Source organism: Thunnus maccoyii, chromosome 7 (assembly GCF_910596095.1).
Source record: "Thunnus maccoyii chromosome 7, fThuMac1.1, whole genome shotgun sequence".
Classification (NCBI taxonomy): domain Eukaryota; kingdom Metazoa; phylum Chordata; class Actinopteri; order Scombriformes; family Scombridae; genus Thunnus; species Thunnus maccoyii.
Window position 1 is genome coordinate 24137225 of NC_056539.1, and position 19945 is coordinate 24157169.

Consider the following 19945-nt stretch of genomic DNA (forward strand, 5'->3'; position numbering starts at 1 on the left):
ATTTAAACTTTGCACTGAGGTATGATCTTAAAATAAATTTGTGAGATTTTAAGAAAGAGGAAAAAGAAGGTTTTAGAACTAATTCCAGCTGTTTTTAAATCATCAAAGCTCGAGTTTGCACCAAAATGTTTACAAGAGAGGGATTAGTTCAACCAAACATGCAACATTTATGGACATATTGTATCATTTTGTTAATAATGCCACTCACCTTGGACAATGAGGTTAATGGATCTGGAGTCTACCCCTGCCTCATTAGAGGCAACACACTCATAAACAGCTGTGTCTTCCACTGTAGGCGCTATAACTACCAGGGAGCCTGATGACAGTAATCTGCAATTTTTTTTTAAAAAAAGAGGAGGTTAGTATTTGGGGTATCAACACATGACAATGCAAAAAATAGGACAGGGTGTAAAATATGTAATAAACAGTATGTTAAATATGTTAAATTATTATAAAATGTCTATAATGTTCAGGTATTGTCTTTTCATTGAAATCTTGCCCTGAGGACTTTTAAGATCTTGAATAAGGAAACAGAGAGGGAGAAAACCTGGATCAACCTGTACATATTCTGGTTCTGGTCAGTATTGATGGCTCGACCGTTTTTCGTCCAGCTGACAGTGGGCTTGGGTATGCCGGTGGCTTCACAGGACAGGGTGGTCTGAACATTGACTGTAACTGTCACATTGGTGCGACCGTCAGCAATGGAGGGAGGTACTGAAAGATGGGAACCGGAGAATTACTGGGTGACTGTGTTTGTGGGTGATGGAGACAGTTTGAAAGTATCCAAGACTTTTGTATTCACATGTTTATCACTCACCATATACTTGCAGATCCACTTTCTTGCGTTGTGTCCCAGCTTGATTTGTTGCCATACAGAGGTAGCGGCCTGTGTCGGTCACCTGAGCGCTGTTGATGTGTAAAGATCCATCCTCTGCAAACCTGTACCTGCACATATGTTCATACAAACTGAGTTAGATACAGCGTCTGGGAAATGCCAGTAATAGTGTGGTGCTAAAATACTCAAAGTCATTACATACAATATATTTGAAGAATGCAGATTTGGGGTCCTGGAGATCATTAAAGCATGATTTTATCTACAAAACTCTACATGCATGTAATAGTTGTAAAATCATAATAATAATAAACAACAACAATACTGTGTGACGTTTGGGTTTACCTGGGGTTGTTTCCTGCCAATATGGCACCATGTTTCCTCCAGGTTACACGAGGTGGAGGCACTCCATTTACAATACACTCAAGCACTGCTGGCTTGTTGATGTGCACTGACACTGTCTCGGAGCCATCCTTGATAGTTGGGGCCACTGAGGGGACACACGGACAGATTGATAGACACATGTTTTATTCACTCTTTTGTATCTTTGTGATGATTTTTAGTTCTATAACTATTTAAGAAGGAAACTGCACAGAAACAAATTATCTTCTCATCAGCTACTTTACATAAAAGGAGGAATATTTCAAGATTCAAGAAACTTCATTGTAGATTCTCTATACGTATATACTTGTAAATACAAGATATAACTGTACCATTGACAGCCAGGTTAAACTGTCGGGTTGTCTTTCCAGCGACGTTGCTGGCCACACAAGTATACTGAGCTTTGTCGCTGAGGTCAGCCAAGTTGATCTGTAAGTAGCGGCCACCGGACAGAACACGTACACGGGCGGAGGCCTACACAAAGATAAAAAGTCATTCATGAAAATATTTCAGGGCAAGATATATAGATATATACTGTAGATAGATGTTTGTTTGATTTTCTCACCTGCAGTGGTTGACCATCTTTGAGCCAGGTCAGAGTTGGAGGTGGAACGGCATCGGATTTGCACTCCAGAGTCACTTGTCTGTTCCGCAGCACCGACACATCCTGAGGTGTGCTCTCTCCCGCAATGTTAGGGGGAACTGGTACAGCAAATGGCAATGATGTGAGTTTTATAGCTCAGTCTCATTTAAAGACCTATTTTTTAAATCAATTTTCTAATAAAGCATGATAATTAGTAAAAATTAATTCAGTTAAATATGTATTTGTAATATACATAAATTACCTGCAAGCCATAGATTGTTTTCAAAACATTATGTACAGTGCACACTGTGTATATGTTACCCACCATGCACTCGAACCAGGAACTCCTTGTCATCATCTCCTGCTGGACTGTTAGCTAAGCAGCTGTATCTGCCTGTGTCCTCCAACTGAGTACATGTGGAAAAAAGTGTGAGAACAATGGAAAAAGATGCAAAAATCGCTGCACTGTTTTTATGTTATCATATATAGTATGTAATGTAATGTATAGTTTTCATGTTTTATAGAAAAATGATTAAATTAAAATTAAAGGTGTGAGTAATGGGATTTCACAATAGTCACTCTGACCTGTGCCGAGGCCACACGGAGCACCTCTCCTCCCCGGAGGAGGCGCAGGCTGTCTGTTTGGGGGAGTGGACGTCCATCCTTCAACCAGGTCAGGGAGGGTGTAGGGATACCTGAAGCTTCACACTGAAGCTCCAGTACATTATTCACCACCACAGATACTTCTACTGGTGCACCAGAACCTTTGATGCTTGGAGGGTCTGACAAAGAAATTAAGAAACTAAGAAATACTTCTTTTGACATCCATGAATCAAACACTGAGGTTAAAAGCCATAATCTGCTCTTTCACTCACCCAGAACTTTCAGGTTGAAGTGACGGCTAGCTTGGCCAGCAGTGTTGTTAGCCACGCAGGTGTAGCGTCCTGTATGATTGACCTGAGCCTGAGTGATCTGTACAGTGGTGTTCAGGTTGAGGAATCTGAGGTGGGGGTCAGGAACTAGAGTCATCCCCTCTCTGAGCCAGGACACAGTGGGAGTTGGGGTCCCATCAGCAATACACAGCAGAGAAGCCAAGTTTCCTCTGACTACAGTCACATCGTCTGTGCTCCCTGCTCCATCCAGACCAGGAGGGACTGAGAAAAGTAATGTAACAACAACTCGTTAGCTTTTGTTCTTCAGTTTGACTGGTGATATCTCAAAGAACAGGAACACTACATAACACCAAAAATTACAGTTAATTATTTATTGTTGAGGAGAATCTTTGGGCTGTTTTTTTGTTGATTTGATTCTTCAGCTCTTACAAGTCAGCAATACAGGTTTTCAGACTCACCGTGCACCTGCAGGTTATAATGTCTGTTGTCCACTCCTGCCCTGTTTGATGCCACGCAGGTGTAAGTGCCACCATCAGACACCTGGGTGCGTGTAATCCTGGCAGATACAAAAGGTACAATATTTAAGTATCCTGATATCTTTGAGCTGTAAAAGCTGTAAAATAATATTTCATATTTTGTTTTTCCAACAGTTTCTTAGGGCAGATACCATTTATTAGACTAATTATTACTGTAGATGAACATTTTAGATTAATGTTTTTATTCATCTCTAAATGTGACATTCTTTATGTTAGAAATGATTTCATGGTGAAATCAATGGCTGCATGGTAATTTTTTAGGCAGGTCAAATCACATTGATCCAATAGCAAGAAAAAAGCCAGGATACAGTAGGCTTTTAAATAGAGAAATCATTCATGAGTAAAAAGATGCAACTACACTAAGGTTTTCTTGCTGGTTTGATGGCCAAAGAGTGACCAATATCTTACCCTTACAATTTGCAATATGTTGCAATCATCTCATATACATATTTAGTACACATACAAATTTCTCAGACCACCATTTTCCCCACACAAGAGACAAAAGAAGACATTCTTAATGCAGCATTGTCTTGTCATCATCTTATCATCCACTGACCTACCGGAGCACCTGTCCAGCAGAGAGGAGCCGTATGTGGGAAGACACTGGCAGAGGAAGGCCATTTCTCAGCCAGTTAAGCTGGGGCGGGGGAGAGCCTGTAGCAACACACTCAATGTTGACAGAATTGTCCAGGACTGTGGTCAACTCCTCCACTGTCTCACTTTTGCCCTCGATCACAGGAGGCACTAGAGGAACAAATGGAGAACAAGGTCGGTGATGTGAAAACAAGCTCAAACATCAAGGAGAGATATGATTGGGGAAAACTGTTTGTACTGTATAATACATGTAATAAGTCTTTTAAAAAATGAATTAAACCCACCATAAACATTTAGATTGAATATCCTGTCCTCCTCTCCTGCACTGTTGGTGGCTACACAGGTGTATTTGCCACTGTCTGTGGTCTGAGCTCTAGTCACAGAGAGTGTGCTGCCATCTGGACTGATCCTGAACCAAAAGCAGCACCACATAGTCGCTGTTATCATCATAACATCACCTAACCATCACAAACATTACAAAAAACCTGTTAGTTGATGTGAATATCTTTCTACAGATGAGTCTCCTTTGGCACACTATAAAATCCCATTTTGTTACTGTTTTTTGGCAGGTATCACTGTACCTGTACCCTGTGCTCCCCGTACTGGTGATGACTTCCCCATCCTTCAGCCACTGGATGGTTGGAGTCGGGGTTCCCTGGACACGGCAGAGCAGCTGTATGCTTTCATTTAGCAGGACTCCTATCTCACTGGGCAGCTCTGATCCAGAGATACTGGGAGGGACTTAACAGAGAGTAGCTGTTGTTAGCTGCAATCCAGTACATACAACAAGAATCTACAAACTGGTAAATGCAAGTATTTGTATAGTAATATATAAGATGGACATGTTAATCTTACTGTAATAATTTTACAAGTTAGGATTTTCTATAGAGAGTTTAAATCTAAAGATTTACATGTACCTTGTATGGTGAGGTGGTAGCTCTTGCGTGCTTTGCCCTCCACATTGGAGGCCAAACATGTGTAAGTGCCACTGTCAGAAAGCTGTGACCGTGCAATCTGAAGTTTGCTGCCTCCTGAAAAGATGTGCATCTCCAGAGACTCTGAGTTCTCTGAAAAAATATGAAATTCATACATTTGATAATAAATTAAAGGACTATGACAAAGCACTCAATCAAAGATCCAGGACTCAACCACTATTACCTCCATGACAATATGATGAGGAAACAGTTTTTCCTGAGAGCAGTCTCTAATCAGTTATGTGACGTTCTACATAACAATAGTTTGAGGATTTTCAGTCAGGATTTAGAGCGCATCATAGCACAGAGACAGCACTGGTGAAAGTCACAAATGACCTCCTAACTGCCTTGGACAAAGGATTTGTCTCCATACTTGTCCTGTTAGATCTTAGTGCCGCATTCGACACAATCGACCACCAAATCCTTTTGCAGAAACTGGAACATTTAATTGGCATTAAAGGAACTGCATTAAGCTGGTTTAAGTCCTATTTATCAGACCGATTTCAGTTTGTACATGTTATTGATGAATCCTCCGTGAAGGCAAAAGTTAGACACGGAGTTCCACAAGGTTCTGTACTTGGACCAATACAATTCACCTTGTATATGCCTCCTTTAGGTAATATTATTAGCTACGCTACATTGGCTTCCTGTAAAATCTAAAATAGAATTTAAAATCCTTCTCCCAACTTACAAAGCCCTTAATGGTCAGGCACCATCATATCTTGAAGAGCTCATAATACCGTATTATCCCACTAGAACACTGCGCTCCCAGAATGCAGGCTTACTGGTGGTTCCTACAGTCTTTAAAAGTAGAATGGGAGGCAGAGCCTTCAGCTATCAGGCTCCTCTTCTATGGAACCATCTACCAGATTCAGTCCAGGGTGCAGACACCCTCTCTATGTTTAAGAGTAGGCTTGAAACTTTCCTTTTGGATAAAGCTTATAGTTAGGGCTGACCAGGCTCGCCTTGGATCAGCCCTTAGCTATGCTGCTAACGGCCTAGACTGCCGGGGGACTTCCCATGATGCACTGAGCTCCTCTCTCCTGCTCCTCCTCTCCATCTGTATGCATTCATGTAACATCAATGCATGTCACTAACTTGGCTTCTTCCCCAGATTTTTTTGTGCTTACTCATCTCGCAGGAAACCCTGGGTTGCAGGCCAATCCTTTGCAGTCCTTCGCAGTCCTGTTGGCATCCTTCCCTGGCTATTGCTACTGCTGTTGCTGCTGTTATTGTTATGATTGTTGTTACCCCCCCCCCTCAAAGCAGATGGCCATCCACCAAGAGCCGGGTTCTGCTTGAGGTTTCTAACCGTTAAAGGGGAGTTTTTCCTTACTGCTGTCGCCAAGTGCTTGCTCATGGGGGAATTGTTGGGTCTCTGTAAATTAAAGAGTACGGTCTAGACCTGCTCTATGTAAAAAGTGCCCTGAGATGACTTTTGTTGTGATTTGGCGCTATATAAATAAAAATTGATTGATTAATTGATTGATTTGTATGATTACTAATAAACTTAATGACGGTATACAGCACTTAGATCATAGAGCCATAGCCATACAGGCTCACCTATGGGTCGTCCATTCTTCAGCCAAGTGAGGCTAGGAGGAGGAATTCCAGTAGCATCACAGGCGAAGGTGACTGGGTTACTGATGGTTTCCACAACTCTCTCCTCTGCTGGGCCATCGATGCTGGGAGGTACTGAAAGGGGAGGGAGAGAGAAAGATTTTGTCATTAAAATAAAATGCTTATCTTTGTTTCAAAATGTAGTGCACGTTTATATAAATGATTGTCTAGAGTTTAATACCATAAATATTCAAGTGGAAGTTCTTGTCCACCTGACCAGCAACATTGGTGGCCGTGCACACATATTGCCCAGTATCAGACACCTGAGGAACAAAAGACACAGTTTTACTCATTATCATATGGCTTTGTACTGAAAGCTTTATGTTATGTCCAGCTAGAAAGTAATTTTTGGAAAAAACACAAGACTTTGAGGACAAATTTTACTTTTAGGCAGAAAGAACAGTGGTTTGTTAGCAAAAAACAAGCAGAACTGGGCAATTAGTTTGAGAAATAACAGCCACTATGGCTGAAGAAAGGTAAACGAGACTACAAAAACTCATTCTTCAATCAACAGAAAATCAGAGACAAAAAGACATCACAGTGCTGGCCACGCTGCTTGACTTGACAAACTATCAGTCACCTCTGAGCCTTTGATCTCCAGCATCTGTCCGTCGGCCAAGATGCGCAGGTTGTCTGATTCTGTAACCACCCTGCCGTTCTTGTACCAAGTGATGGTGGGAGGAGGTACAGCATTGGACTCACACTCCAGAGTTACTGATCTTCCAACTAGTACATTGACAACCACAGGAGAGTCCCCACTATTGTCCCGGATACTGGGAGGAACTGGGAGGCCGAGAAGAGAGGAAAATTTTTACTGACACTTTAGGATGTAAAACTACAGGCCAAAGTCAGCTGCTTAGTATTAAGTACATATAGCGTGGATGTGGACTGACCGAAAACTGTGAGGTAGATGTGTTTATAAGCTTCTCCTGCTGCGTTCATGGCCACACAGCTATACTTCCCACCATCAGATACTTTTGCTTTCAGGATCTGTAAAGTACGACCGCCTAGAGGCACAAATGCAGACACAGACGCATTAATTAGGCATTTGTACTCGATATACTATTCATTCTTCTTTAATATGGCTTCACATTTTCACTTTGATAAATGATTACTCTTCTAAATGTGACCCTGTGGGTGTAGATCTTTCCAAGCCTGCAGTACCTGGCAAGATGAGTGCATTGTTGTTGGCCTGAATGGGGCCCTTGTCATTTAGCCAGCTCAAGGTGGGAGGCGGGAAGCCAGTAGCTTCACAAGAGAGAGACACAAAGTTGTTCACCACCACTGTCACATTCTCAGGACTCGGGCCTATAACCACAGGAGGCACTGAAAGGAAAAAGAAAGTCCACATTCAATATATATTACAGAAAAAAGAAGAATATTTTACAAATCATTGTCCACGTGTGACTCACCATGAACATTAAGATTAAAGGATTTTTCTGCACTTCCAGCCACATTGTCAGCCACACACACATAGCGTCCTGTATCAGACACTTGAGCAGTCAACACCTGTTGATGAAACATACAGTATATAGTAAGTAAGAATACAGATCTACTGAACATATACAAAATATGCAGGTAAAAGATAAAGCATCAGTTTGGTAACCTTACAATCAGATGTAATGTTAACAGATGAGTGAGACAAAGAAAAATATTTAATAAATAGAATATTTATATTGCAAATTGTGGTGGACTTAGTTTCAAGAAAAAGTCTAACACTGAAGGTAGTATTTATTGCAGTGTACAGGGATTTATAGTTTTATGGTTAGTGTCCTACAAATGAATGAATGAATGAATGAATGAATGAATGAATGAAAGAAATGAATGAATCTTAAATTACGTTAGTGCTATGTCTGTAGTAAATTTAAGATGGAATTTGACTGCACAAATAGGCTACTGTCTGTTATTCTTGGTTGTCACCTGAAGTGTTCTCCCATTGGACAGGATTCTATGTGGACCATCAGAGCTGATTGGCTGGTTGTCCTTAAACCAGGTGATCTTGGGGGCGGGGTTTCCATCCACGTGACATTCCAGTCGGGTAGTTTTATTGACCAGGACTGTTACCTCATCAGGCAAGTCGCTGTCTGATCCCCGTATGGTCGGGGGCACTGGTGCAAGACAGAAATACAGACAAATAAACAGGCAAATATGACAAAGCAAAAATGAAAATTTTCTCAGCTCTGTTAAAATGACGTTTATATGTACCCCAAATGCAAAGTACTCACATAATACTCTGACATCATACTGAATGGAGTCCTCTCCCGCTTCATTGACAGCCACACATGTGTATCTGCCTGAGTCTTCAGCCTGAGCCCTGGGAATCTGTAATACTCGCCCCCCTGAGAATAAAACACTAAAAGGTTAGTATGAACTCATTCTCTACCTTACTGCCTCTCTTTCTGTCTGTTTCCTTTGTCTGTCTCACCTGGAAGGATCAGAACTTTGTCGTTGGAGGCCAGTGGCTGTCCATCTTTGTACCAGGTGAGTGTTGGAGGGGGGACAGCATTGGTCTCACAGTATAGAGAGATGGGATTATTGAGTATCACATCACGAACATCCCCTCCGAAACCTGGGGGAGACGTGGTATCACCAACTCCGGGTCTGTTGAAATTAGGTGGAACTGAACAGGGTGATAAGAAAAAGAAAAAAAAAATCTGAAGCCCATGAACATTTATATCAGTAGTATGACACATAAGCAAGTGTATGTATCTGCATTTATCTCAAAGGATGTTAATCGACATTTAAATCAATGGTATTCTTGGAAGCACAAACTATATCTACAGTTATTAAGAACAAGCAGTTTTGGTATCACAATTAAAAAAGCAAAACTACCAGCACAGGAATTATTTCTGAGCCCATGAAAAGCACAAATTGTCTCAGGTACATTATCATCAGTCAACCCAGTTCACCTTGTATATTTACATCAAAGTCCTTCTCATCCTCTCCAGCTATATTAGTGGCCACGCAGGTGTAGCGGCCGGTGTCTGACACCTGAGCGTATTTAATCTGTACAATGCGACCGTTGGCTTTGATGGACACATGGTCATCTGCCCGTAGGATCTGCGGAGGAGAAGAGGAATCAGAGGAAAGTGTTTAATTCCAATAGAAAATGTTCTACTACTAGCAGACAGGTGTAAAAACAGTAGAAAGGCTCCACTGGTGACATATGAAGACTTTCTACCTGTCCGTCCTTGTACCACTGCAGTGCTGGGGTAGGAAAGGCCTGAGCTGCACACTCCAAGGTCAGCGTGCTGTTGACCTTGATCTTGACTTCTTTGGGGGCCAGTCCTTCCCCTGGGATATCATTCTTATTGATCTGTGGGGGAACTGAAATCAAGAAACACATATAAGTGTTATGAGTGATTTTAATGATGCAGCAGGAACATCCAGCATGCTTCATAGATGCATGCATGATGTACCAAACAGGAAACAAACCAAATGATCTCACCATAAACTTTGACCTCATAGTGCTTCAGTGTCTCTCCAGCCTCATTAGTGGCCACACAGGTATATCTCCCAGCATCCTCTTCTTTAGCATTGAGGATCTGCAGCGTTCGCCCACCTGTGAAAGCATGGGTGATGAATGCCAAACGATGTAACATACTCTTGTTTTCTATGGTTCAAGAGCAACTTCACACCCCTGAAAAATCTTGTTTTTGCTGACCTCCCATGGTTTAACTTCTCAACTTGTTGCAGTGATGTACAGGTGTACTCCAGGACCCCATGACATCATTGTTGGATGTGGTTGCAGGTGCAACAGAGCACACTTCTGACCACACCCATCAGTGATGCTGACTGTGGTTAGAGGTGAAACTAACTTTCAACCGCAGATGGCAGTAAAACCTTGCTTTTCACCCTGGTGTTAAGTTAGACTTTAAATAGACGTGATCTCAAACCTGGAAGGACTCGGACGTTGCGGCTGGACTCAAACGGAGTGCCGTCTTTGAGCCAAGTGATCAAAGCAGGAGGGTAAGACTGGACTTCACACACCAGGGAGGTGGGGCTGCTCAGGGTTACTGTCACCTCCTCTGCTGAACCGTCAGGACCCGACCCAGCAATGGTGGGGGAAACTGGCAAGAAAAGGAGGAATCAAATCAAAGCAATGACTGTAATCCACCTGAAACATTTTGGTTCAGTTATTAAATGATCCTCAGTGTATTGAAAAGAGTAATAGCTGTGTTTGTACCCAGGACATTGAGGTTGAAATGCCGGCTGCGGTCCCCTGCACTGTTAGACGCCAGGCAGCTGTACCTGCCGGTGTCTGCAACTTGGGCACCAGAGATTTGGAGGAAACGGCCATGAGACAACACTTGGTGCCGCCTGTCAGGCACTAGTTGCTGTCCATCCTTCAGCCATTTAATCTCTGGCACGGGGTTACCTGGGAAATCATTAAGGGTTAACAGAGTGGCACTAGCAGCAGAGAGATTATCTTTAATGTCATCTAGATTCAAGAGAGACTAGTCACTGGTAGAGCATGTGATTTCAATATCAAGTGTATAATATGTCAATTACCTGAGGCCTCACAGGTGAGAGTGATGTTGTGTTTCTCCTTGACTTTAGTATCGACCACAGTTCCCTCGCCCACAATGCTTGGTGGAACTGTCAAATTAAACTGAAAATCAATTAAATGGTTCTCACTGTCTCACCATTCATAAAAAAAACTTTCACAGTAGGATCCATGTTCATCTCTCCATATTGATGTTAAATGAAATTGAAGGGCCTATACTGTAAGTGTGAACTAGTTTTCACTCCTAAAATAGATATCTCAATAATACAGTGGTTTTAATCTGTATACACCCATTTTACAAAATATTAAGATACTAGTCATTTAATATTGCTTTACCGAGGATGTCAAGGTCAAAGTTCTTCCTTTTTTCTCCAGCGCTGTTAGACACAATACAAGTGTACCTCCCAGAATCCTCTACTGCAGCATGCATTAGACGCAGGCTGCGTCCCCCTGGAAATTAAATTAATTAAACTCAATTATCATCATTTCTCAATTGTCATCATGGAATGTTTTCAAAGGCCTTTTCCACAGAAAAACATCTCAAAGACGTGTAACCATCATTAAAAAATCGCAGCCTACTGAAAGTAAATAACCTCTCTTTGCAATCAGTGATCAATTAACGGAAAGAATTTGAGCTGTCAGTCCAAAGTTCAGGGGCCACAGTTTAATTTGGAAGCACCCATTACATCTTGTTAAATGTTTAAAAACATGATTCAAACCAATCGCTTCTCTTTTGCTTCAAGAGGTTTGTCTTCTTTTACAGATTTCTGACTATTCAACTGTTTAGTTTGGCCCCACTTAGAATGATCCTATTACAGCTTAGTACTGGTGATGTATTGCAAAGGTTTGGGCTTTGAAACCCAACTGGAAAACAAAACAGTTCAAGCGACTCCTCTTTCATTCAAATTCTCTGTAGGTGGCTTGGTTTCCACAGGTCTGTTCCATAATGAGTTGGCCCACAAGCTGAGAAAGAATTTTATATTACTTTGAAAACATCTTACATGACATATAACACAGACTACATTTTTTGTAACTTGGGTTTATCAAAAAATCTTCCCATCACCATGATCAGGGAAAGTCCAGAAAGTCCAATGGGAGCTTACCTGAGAGGACTCGCACTGAGCTGGTCCCTTTGATTGGCTGACCATCCTTCAGCCAGGTGATGGCAGGAAGAGGGATGCCAGAAGCCTCACAGCTCAGAGCAACTGGGTTCTTCACTACAACACTCACATTTTCTGGAAATTGTACCTGACCAAGGATACTAGGTGGGACTGGACAAAGGAGAGGACATAAAGGAAAGAAAGAAAATCAAAGACAGTGGCATTATTAGAGAAAGGAGAGAAAAATATAAACAAAAACTTATAAAACTGTTGATTCATACCATGTACACTGATGTCATGCTTGCTGTCAGCTTGCCCTGCTACATTAACAGCAATACAGGTGTAGCGTCCCGTGTCTGACACCTTAGCATCTTTAATCTGCAACAGCCTCCCCTCATTCAGAACCTTGGCTCCATGCTGGCCTGTGATAGGCCGTCCGTCTTTCAGCCAGGTGACTGCTGGTCGGGGTACACCCTCTGCAGCACACTGCAGCGTCACATCACCTCCTTTTGTCACAATAACATCATCTGTGTCGCCCTCGCTGCGTCTGATGGAAGGGCGGACTGAAGTGAGAAAAGCAGGTGAGCAATATGGGTGAGAAATACATCACTTTTTAAACGGGAGATGACCTGTTAATTATCTGTTTAAAGCAAGTTTTAAGGGATTTTAGCATCATGACTGATCAGATTTCTTTGACATTGGAACCAGCACTCTGATTGTTTTCCTTTTCAGTAATAAAATGCAAAGTAATAACTAAAATGACTTTGATCAATAGATGTCCCAGAACTGGTGGTTTATAAGTACCATAAACTTGAAGGCTGTACTCCTTGGATGTGGTGCCAGCTGCGCTCGAGGCTGTGCAGGTGTAGGAGGCTGTATCTGTTCTCTCTGCACTGGAGATCTGCAGCTGGCGACCTCCTGACAAAACCCTGAGCCGTTGGTCCGATTTGAGCTCCACACCTGGAATAAAGCACACATGAAACACAAATGGGTATGATTTTCAAATATATCACTCACAAAATATTCAGTACGTCATGGTTTTTAAGATACCATGTGTGATATGTCTTATTTCCTTTGCTCATGTTGTCTCTTTGTCTTACATGCACACATTTGCATACAGACTTACCGTCCTTCTTCCAGGTAAGACTGGGAGGCGGTATGCCACTGGATTCACACACCAGAGTGATGAGACTTCCTTCAGTCACTGTCAGAGTTGACACCTCCTCTGAGCCGCGGATACTGGGATAAACTGTAATAATGACAGGACACCAAAAGGAGGCGCTCACATCTTATTCAAGCCAAAGTGGGGGAAAATTTCACTGAGGTCTCAAAGAAGCTGCCACATCAAAGACATGCTGTCACATCACTCTTTGTGGAAATGTGGGATAAAAAAACATGTTAATAGGTCCACAGACATATAAGACGCATAATAAAAACACTTCAACCTTATAACATGAACAAGGAACACACGATTTGGAACTAAAATGAAAATGCAAAATTATGCATGAAAAAGTGTGGGGGGTGATTAAACCACACCGTCGTGACTGCGGATCATTATAAAAATTGATTTCAGGTCAATTCAAACACTGGTAACTATGGTAACAGGCCTATGTAGTCTTTCAAAAAGAGTTGGTTCAGCTTCCTCAGTAGTCAGCATATAACTAATTAAAAAAACAGTGAAGTTTTAAATGTTTTACCTTTAATGTAATGAACTTTTTTTCATTTTTTACAGAGTGGTTCACAAATAAATACAGACAAAACTAAAGATAAACTCACCCCAGACATTCAGGTTATAGTTCTTCTCTGTCTTTCCAGCAACATTGGTGGCCTCACAGGTATACCTGCCTGAATCCTGCACCTGGGCACTGTCAACCTTGCAATCAGATTCATAGACAAATCATGAGATATGATATTAAGACACTGACACATCATCTCTAAAGCCATAAACTAGGGTATATATTGAATTGAAGGGATATCTTCAGCAAATTGAGCACCTTAAGTTGTGTATTAACAGTCACCTCCTATAAAGTTATACCAAATCACTGTATGATATTTAACTCTGGCTGTACCTTGAGCAGACTCCCATTTGCTGAGACAGTCAGGCCAGGCTTCCTGAACAGCGGGCGACCATCTTTGCGCCAGGTCAGGGTAGGTGGAGGGATTGCGTCGCTCTGGCAGTGCAGCTCCACCGGACGACCGAGCATCACTGTGGCATTCACCTCCTCACCCTTGATGTTGGGTGGCACTGTGGCAAACATGAAAACAAGCTACTAAGAATGTTTCTCGCACAGATTAAATGATCAAACATCTCTTCTGAGAGGGAGTTATGTATACGAACGCTACACTAAATGACACATAAAATCATTAAACATTTACACATACATTCTATTACTCTATATTGTATTTATTCGCTCTTTTGGATTAATTGACTGTGAAAGTTAGCCTGAAAAGCCATTTGAAATGCTGTAAACTCTTTGTATTACGTCATAAGTGAGCAGAATAATTGCTTCCTGAGATGCACAGGCTCTGTTAAGTTGGGCATCTGTTGCTCTTTAAGTACTAAATCTATCTCGGGCTATGACAGCACCATATAACCAGCTCAACGTTTGTTTGTGGTATTAACAATCAGAGGAGCTTCATTTCCAAGACGTTCATGAAACCTAAACTCCATGGAAATTGCAAACATACAATCAGATGCATAATGACTTTAGAGCAGAGAAATGACCACAATTTTTTTCCCCCTAGTGACTATTTACGCATCATCACAACTCAAGATGGGTGTTGGTGAGACCAATGAACTTGATTTCCCACAATTTGAATAAGTTTGGGGCATGATTTGCATTTGGCGTTGGCGACATGCTTGGAGCAAAACACACACCTCTGAGCCTAAGAAAGGCAAACTGTGGGGAAACATTAATTGACAACATTGGGGCAACAACTCAGGAAATATCTGGAGGTCTCTACCTTGTGAATGACAATGTCTCCATTCTAACAGCAATATAAACAAATGATATAATTCCAGCTGCAGTTTTATTCAACTTTAACTAAATGTCAGTCAAGTAGTCTTCTATACTTCACTTGTATTCATAATTTCTTTCATGAGACATTCAGGTTATTCACTTTTTGGTGAATCTGGCCTGGTTTAGAAAAAGCCTGAAGGCCAATTTCCTCTGCCTTATAGTTTTTGGACAGACAGAGCACAAGTCATCGGGGAAGGACAGAAACAGGCCCTCAGCTCAGTATTTGGCCAGACACAGGAAGCTGCCGAAGAATGGTAGCAATTACCACAACAAATCTGCCTTTATTTCTCTGGACAAGCTCTTCTTGATCTTTCTGAGGAAACAAACACCATGTGGATGTTTCTATTCTGCACACATAGAGTGTATGTTTAAACAGACATACAGGGTCAGACATACTCACAAGAACAGTTTCCTAGATGTAAACTACTTGGCTCCCGTTACCTCAGTGACATTCGCTTTGATTAGACTTGTATAACAACTGATTTGCCATCAAGCTCAGTTCTTTGCAGGGAACTGACAAGGTTTATTGAAATGCTAAACTAATTCAAACCATGTTTCCTCTACATGCACATGTTTTGCTCAAGGCCTCTTTCAAATATCATTGCAGTGTGTTAATACATGTTTAGTGCTAAATCTGGTGCTCTGTTGAAAGACATAATGCAGTCGGCTGGTAATAACCATTAGTTAGTAAAACAAGGAGGGAAATAGGAAAAGACATTAAAGTAATGAACGGGAAGATTTTGTCCTGAGGAGAGGAATTTGACAAAAATACTGTTCTTACATCACTGCCTGCCAACAACTTGTATGATGAAACCAATGCTTTGCTACTATTTTAATACTTGAATTCAAACTCATTCCAAAGCATCCCAGTCTTTAACAGGCCCCTTCCATCCAACGTCTGCCTTTGTTTATAACATAGAGCAGGATATTTTTCAAGTCTGGGTCATGATCCATTTACTATAATATAATTCAAATTATTATTATGGGTTTGAATATATCTCATATTTCTATGGTTACAATGGTGAATGGGCCTTGTGGTATATTTGCCAATGTACAAATTTCAGCAAGACAAACTACATCAATGGCTGAATATAACACTACTACTAGAGAGACTTTTTTTTTTTTAACAACATGGCTTTCTCAAAGTAAAGTATGTAGTGGTATGTGATGTATATGTTGTATATGCAGGGTTCGATTTGCCGGGGTGGATGGTGGGGATTTGCCCCCCCTCTGGTCTATATATCCCTGCCTCTGCTGACTTATTTTTATCCCTGGGGGAGATGAAAGTGTATCCCCCACATTGTGATTTATGCCGCTTCACCCATAGACCATATAAAATATCTCAAATAAAAATAGGCTATTTAAAAAAGGGCTGCAATGTGAGAACAGCCTACAGTGCAAACAACAATAAAATCAGAAATGGACTTTCATTGACAGCACTCGCGCTCGTGTGCCAAGAGAAATGACACGGCGTCTGGGCTCCGTGATGACGCAGTAAATGGAGCAGGGGTTGCCTCCTTCCCTGCTCGGAGATTTGCAGAGATGTGGGTAAAAGAGGGGTGACATACCATGTATGACCCCTCCACAGGAAAGCATAAAAAGAAGTTCGTCATCAAAGCAGATTGTTTCTTAGTCTGACAAGTAGGAATCTACTGTAGCCTATTTATTTTTATGATGACATTACTTTGTGCTATTGCATGTACTGATTTTTTTCTATTCAATATTGAAGTTTGTTGCATGCTGTGCATAGAGCTGAATTAAACACTGACTTGCAAGAATGACATTAAGTGTATTGGCACGTCTGGCCGAGTGGCGCTATCCACAGTACTGAAAGGAGTGTTGGGGGATTTAATTCTGCCATGTTAAATTAGCATTTACCCTTTTTTTGTTGTTGTATATGATCACATGTCCTATGTGTCGGCAAGAGGAAAGGACAAGACAAGAAAACTTTTTTTTTAAATGGATTAAAACATTCCTGCAAATGCAGTCGTCAAGTTCAAGTTTCATAATTGTTTTATTTAAGTTCATAATTATTTTATAAATGATAATCTAAATAGCCTAATAGGCTTCATAGTCTATGTAGGCCCACTGTGGTTCTGATTTATTTTCATGAATAAAAACATTTCAAAAACACCCACCCCTCTAATTTTTTTCACAAATTGTACCCTCTGTGTACCTGTATGTACAGTACAGTTGTATATATGCAGTACATGTCAGTAACAACAACTGACAAATGGTGATTGACTCACCATAAACCCTCAGGTCGTACTCTCTTTGTTGCTCTCCTCCGGCGTTGACGGCCACACAGGTGTACCTGCCTGTATCACTAACCTGTGCGCTGCTCAGAGACAGCACTCTGCCACCAGACAACACCTGAAAGGGAAACAGCCATCAACAAACCTACAGATTACTCATTACTTTTTGACCCATGCGCCATACAACTGAAGGAATATACAGTAATGTGTGTGTATAACGTTTGATATATTGCAAAAAAAAACAGTGTAATGAAACTCTCAAAATATCACAACTTGAGGAGACCTTTACCAGATTAAACCCCATCACAAACTTGAAGCTGAATTAACACCCTGTTTAATATACTGTATATGTGTATATGTGAAATGTAAGTATTATGTAGTGCCCTCAAAAATTCCTACAATAGAATGAAGTTATTGAAGCTATGAAGCTATTTTCTGCTAAAAATCCCATAATGCTATGTTTGTGCCTTTAATATAAGATGCAAAAATTACTGTTGTGCAACTCTACAACTGCAAGTGATTCATAAGTGATTTGTCTGCTCACTATTGCATAAACTACAGAGTGTCTATTATACAGCGAGTGGTGAATGAGCAAATGATGGAGTGATTTCGGACACAGCCCAGGTTTGAGCTTAGGCACTTGCAAGTTGCATGGCACAAAAAATAACTCATTACTTAATTCAAACATGAATTGGTTAATTTATCACCTGTATGCCATGAGATACGCTTGCCACAGGGCTGCCATCTTTGAGCCATGTGAGGCTGGGTAAGGGAACACCAGTGGCCTCACATTCCAGTTTACCGGCCTCATTCACCACCACTGTTACTGTGCCACCTCGGCTGGAGATGACCGGAGGCACTGCAAAGCACAAGAAAGAAGGAAATGGTCAAGATCTATTGCACAGATGCAGACAACAGCTGTCAAATATTCTCCTTCATTAATTCCTCACACACACACACGTGCATGACCTGCCCTGCGGCTGAGTGATCATGACTAAAGGATCATATACCTCTATGTAAAAAAAGAAATAAGTCACCCACCGAACACCTGCAGGTTGTGGAATATCTCTGCAACTCCAGCCAGGTTGACTGCTACACATCTGTATAATCCAGCATCTGACAGTTGAGCCCGTTCAATCTCCAGCACTTGGCCACGCTTCAGCATAGTCACCCCAGCTGCACTTGTCAGAGGTCGGCCATCTTTGTACCAGGTAATAGCTGAGGCACAATGACAATTCAGAGTGCTCATCATAATGCAAAAAAAGTTTAACAACTGTATTTAAAAGAAGAATAAAACACATTGAACACATAACTGAAAAGAAAAATAATAGACAAAGGAATAAGAGTTGGAGTTTGGTTGCAGTGCAGATACAACACCAAATTTAACAAAAAGCAGAGATGTTGTAGCCTTGATCTAAAAAGAATTAAAAGGGAGCAGATCTCAGACCTTGTAAACATTTGTTCCAGACATATGTGCATAAAAACTAAAAGCTGCTTCACAATATTTCGTTTTAACCCTAGAAGAATAGTAAACATATGATTCCCAGTTGACCATAAAATGTCTGGAGGGTGAGGAGGGAGGCAGATCAGAGAGACGTATTTTGCCCTATTTTACCATTTAGTTCTTCAAAAACAAGTAATAATATTTTGTATTTAGGGTTGTAAAATTTGTGAGGACATGGTAATGGCACAAAGACACAAAGAGAGTATTGTTTATGTGTTTTTTTTTTCTTCATGTTTTTGTTTTTTATTGTTAAATCATGCAAAGAGTCAAAAAGCAAAGACCTCTAGGAGTTTAAATAGAATTTAAATAAATTCCTAGTAAAATATTTTCACATGTAACATGATTTCACATATTTCAGACCGTTGGAGTGAAACAACTGCTGTAAAAATACAGTAACATCCCAAGAAAAGAGTCTTCAATTACACTGGAATGTGACCGCTTATCTGCAAGGCAATGGGAAGAGAGAAAAGCTGCCTGTAGGGAGTCATCTGAGATCAATTTTCTGCTGTTCCATTAATGGGTAAAGATAAGAAAAGTGGCAGCGAAGCCAATTCGGACTCATTGGTCAGAGGAAACTACGCACTATAACTTATGAGTGAGCACAGCGGGATGGCGGAGGAAGTTTGTGAGCTGTCTTACCAGGTAATGGGCTGCCTGTGGCCTTGCACTCAAGCTCTGTCGGAAAGCCCGACAAGATGGTCTGGTTGATGATCTCTCCAGAGTTGTGGATACTGGGAGGCTCTGAGGGACACACATAGTATTATACACAAGAGCAATCATTTATCTGGTTATATTCTCATATTTCCACTTAGTCCCCTTGATACAGAAAGAAGAAGGAACAGTGAAGAGATTAAGATGAGTGAGACACGGACAGACAGAGAGAGTCCTGTGTGTATCTAATAAGTTACCATGGACACTGAGCCGTATGTGCTGTTGAGCTTCGCCAGCTGCATTGGTGGCCAGACAGGTGTATCTCCCAGAATCCTCTAGTCTTGCATCGGTGACCTTTAGCGTTCTGCCTGCCGACTCCAGCTGTGACCAAACACACACACACGCACACATACACACACGACACATGGAACACAGACTGGTAATTACTTTTCATGTTAAAATGTGAGTATAAAAGTATATTCTACATATCAGAAG

The 19945-nt window shown here is 41.2% G+C and overlaps 1 protein-coding gene across 2 annotated transcripts in view; it reads right to left on the minus strand.

Annotated features, from left to right (window-relative positions):
* The window catches only part of hmcn1 (hemicentin 1), an 86586-nt gene that overhangs the window by 14100 nt on the left and 52541 nt on the right, over window positions 1-19945 (minus strand). For both annotated transcript variants that reach the window (XM_042416599.1, XM_042416598.1), the window contains exons 36-76: window positions 19708-19831; window positions 19439-19540; window positions 18337-18513; window positions 18003-18154; window positions 17290-17413; window positions 14090-14265; window positions 13797-13893; window positions 13147-13269; window positions 12825-12980; window positions 12302-12583; window positions 12024-12191; window positions 11257-11370; window positions 10926-11012; window positions 10600-10791; window positions 10310-10483; window positions 9862-9975; window positions 9595-9740; window positions 9323-9473; window positions 8839-9033; window positions 8639-8752; window positions 8334-8521; window positions 7826-7922; window positions 7578-7739; window positions 7307-7420; window positions 6994-7196; window positions 6595-6676; window positions 6357-6488; window positions 4737-4886; window positions 4401-4560; window positions 4104-4228; window positions 3786-3969; window positions 3148-3245; window positions 2672-2950; window positions 2382-2578; window positions 2122-2203; window positions 1779-1915; window positions 1546-1687; window positions 1178-1322; window positions 818-945; window positions 558-714; window positions 209-330 (exon numbers count right to left, since the gene is read on the minus strand). In XM_042416599.1, coding sequence (XP_042272533.1) covers window positions 209-330; window positions 558-714; window positions 818-945; window positions 1178-1322; window positions 1546-1687; window positions 1779-1915; window positions 2122-2203; window positions 2382-2578; window positions 2672-2950; window positions 3148-3245; window positions 3786-3969; window positions 4104-4228; window positions 4401-4560; window positions 4737-4886; window positions 6357-6488; window positions 6595-6676; window positions 6994-7196; window positions 7307-7420; window positions 7578-7739; window positions 7826-7922; window positions 8334-8521; window positions 8639-8752; window positions 8839-9033; window positions 9323-9473; window positions 9595-9740; window positions 9862-9975; window positions 10310-10483; window positions 10600-10791; window positions 10926-11012; window positions 11257-11370; window positions 12024-12191; window positions 12302-12583; window positions 12825-12980; window positions 13147-13269; window positions 13797-13893; window positions 14090-14265; window positions 17290-17413; window positions 18003-18154; window positions 18337-18513; window positions 19439-19540; window positions 19708-19831 — 6052 coding nt within the window. The remainder of the gene's footprint in view (window positions 1-208; window positions 331-557; window positions 715-817; window positions 946-1177; window positions 1323-1545; window positions 1688-1778; window positions 1916-2121; window positions 2204-2381; window positions 2579-2671; window positions 2951-3147; window positions 3246-3785; window positions 3970-4103; window positions 4229-4400; window positions 4561-4736; window positions 4887-6356; window positions 6489-6594; window positions 6677-6993; window positions 7197-7306; window positions 7421-7577; window positions 7740-7825; window positions 7923-8333; window positions 8522-8638; window positions 8753-8838; window positions 9034-9322; window positions 9474-9594; window positions 9741-9861; window positions 9976-10309; window positions 10484-10599; window positions 10792-10925; window positions 11013-11256; window positions 11371-12023; window positions 12192-12301; window positions 12584-12824; window positions 12981-13146; window positions 13270-13796; window positions 13894-14089; window positions 14266-17289; window positions 17414-18002; window positions 18155-18336; window positions 18514-19438; window positions 19541-19707; window positions 19832-19945) is intronic.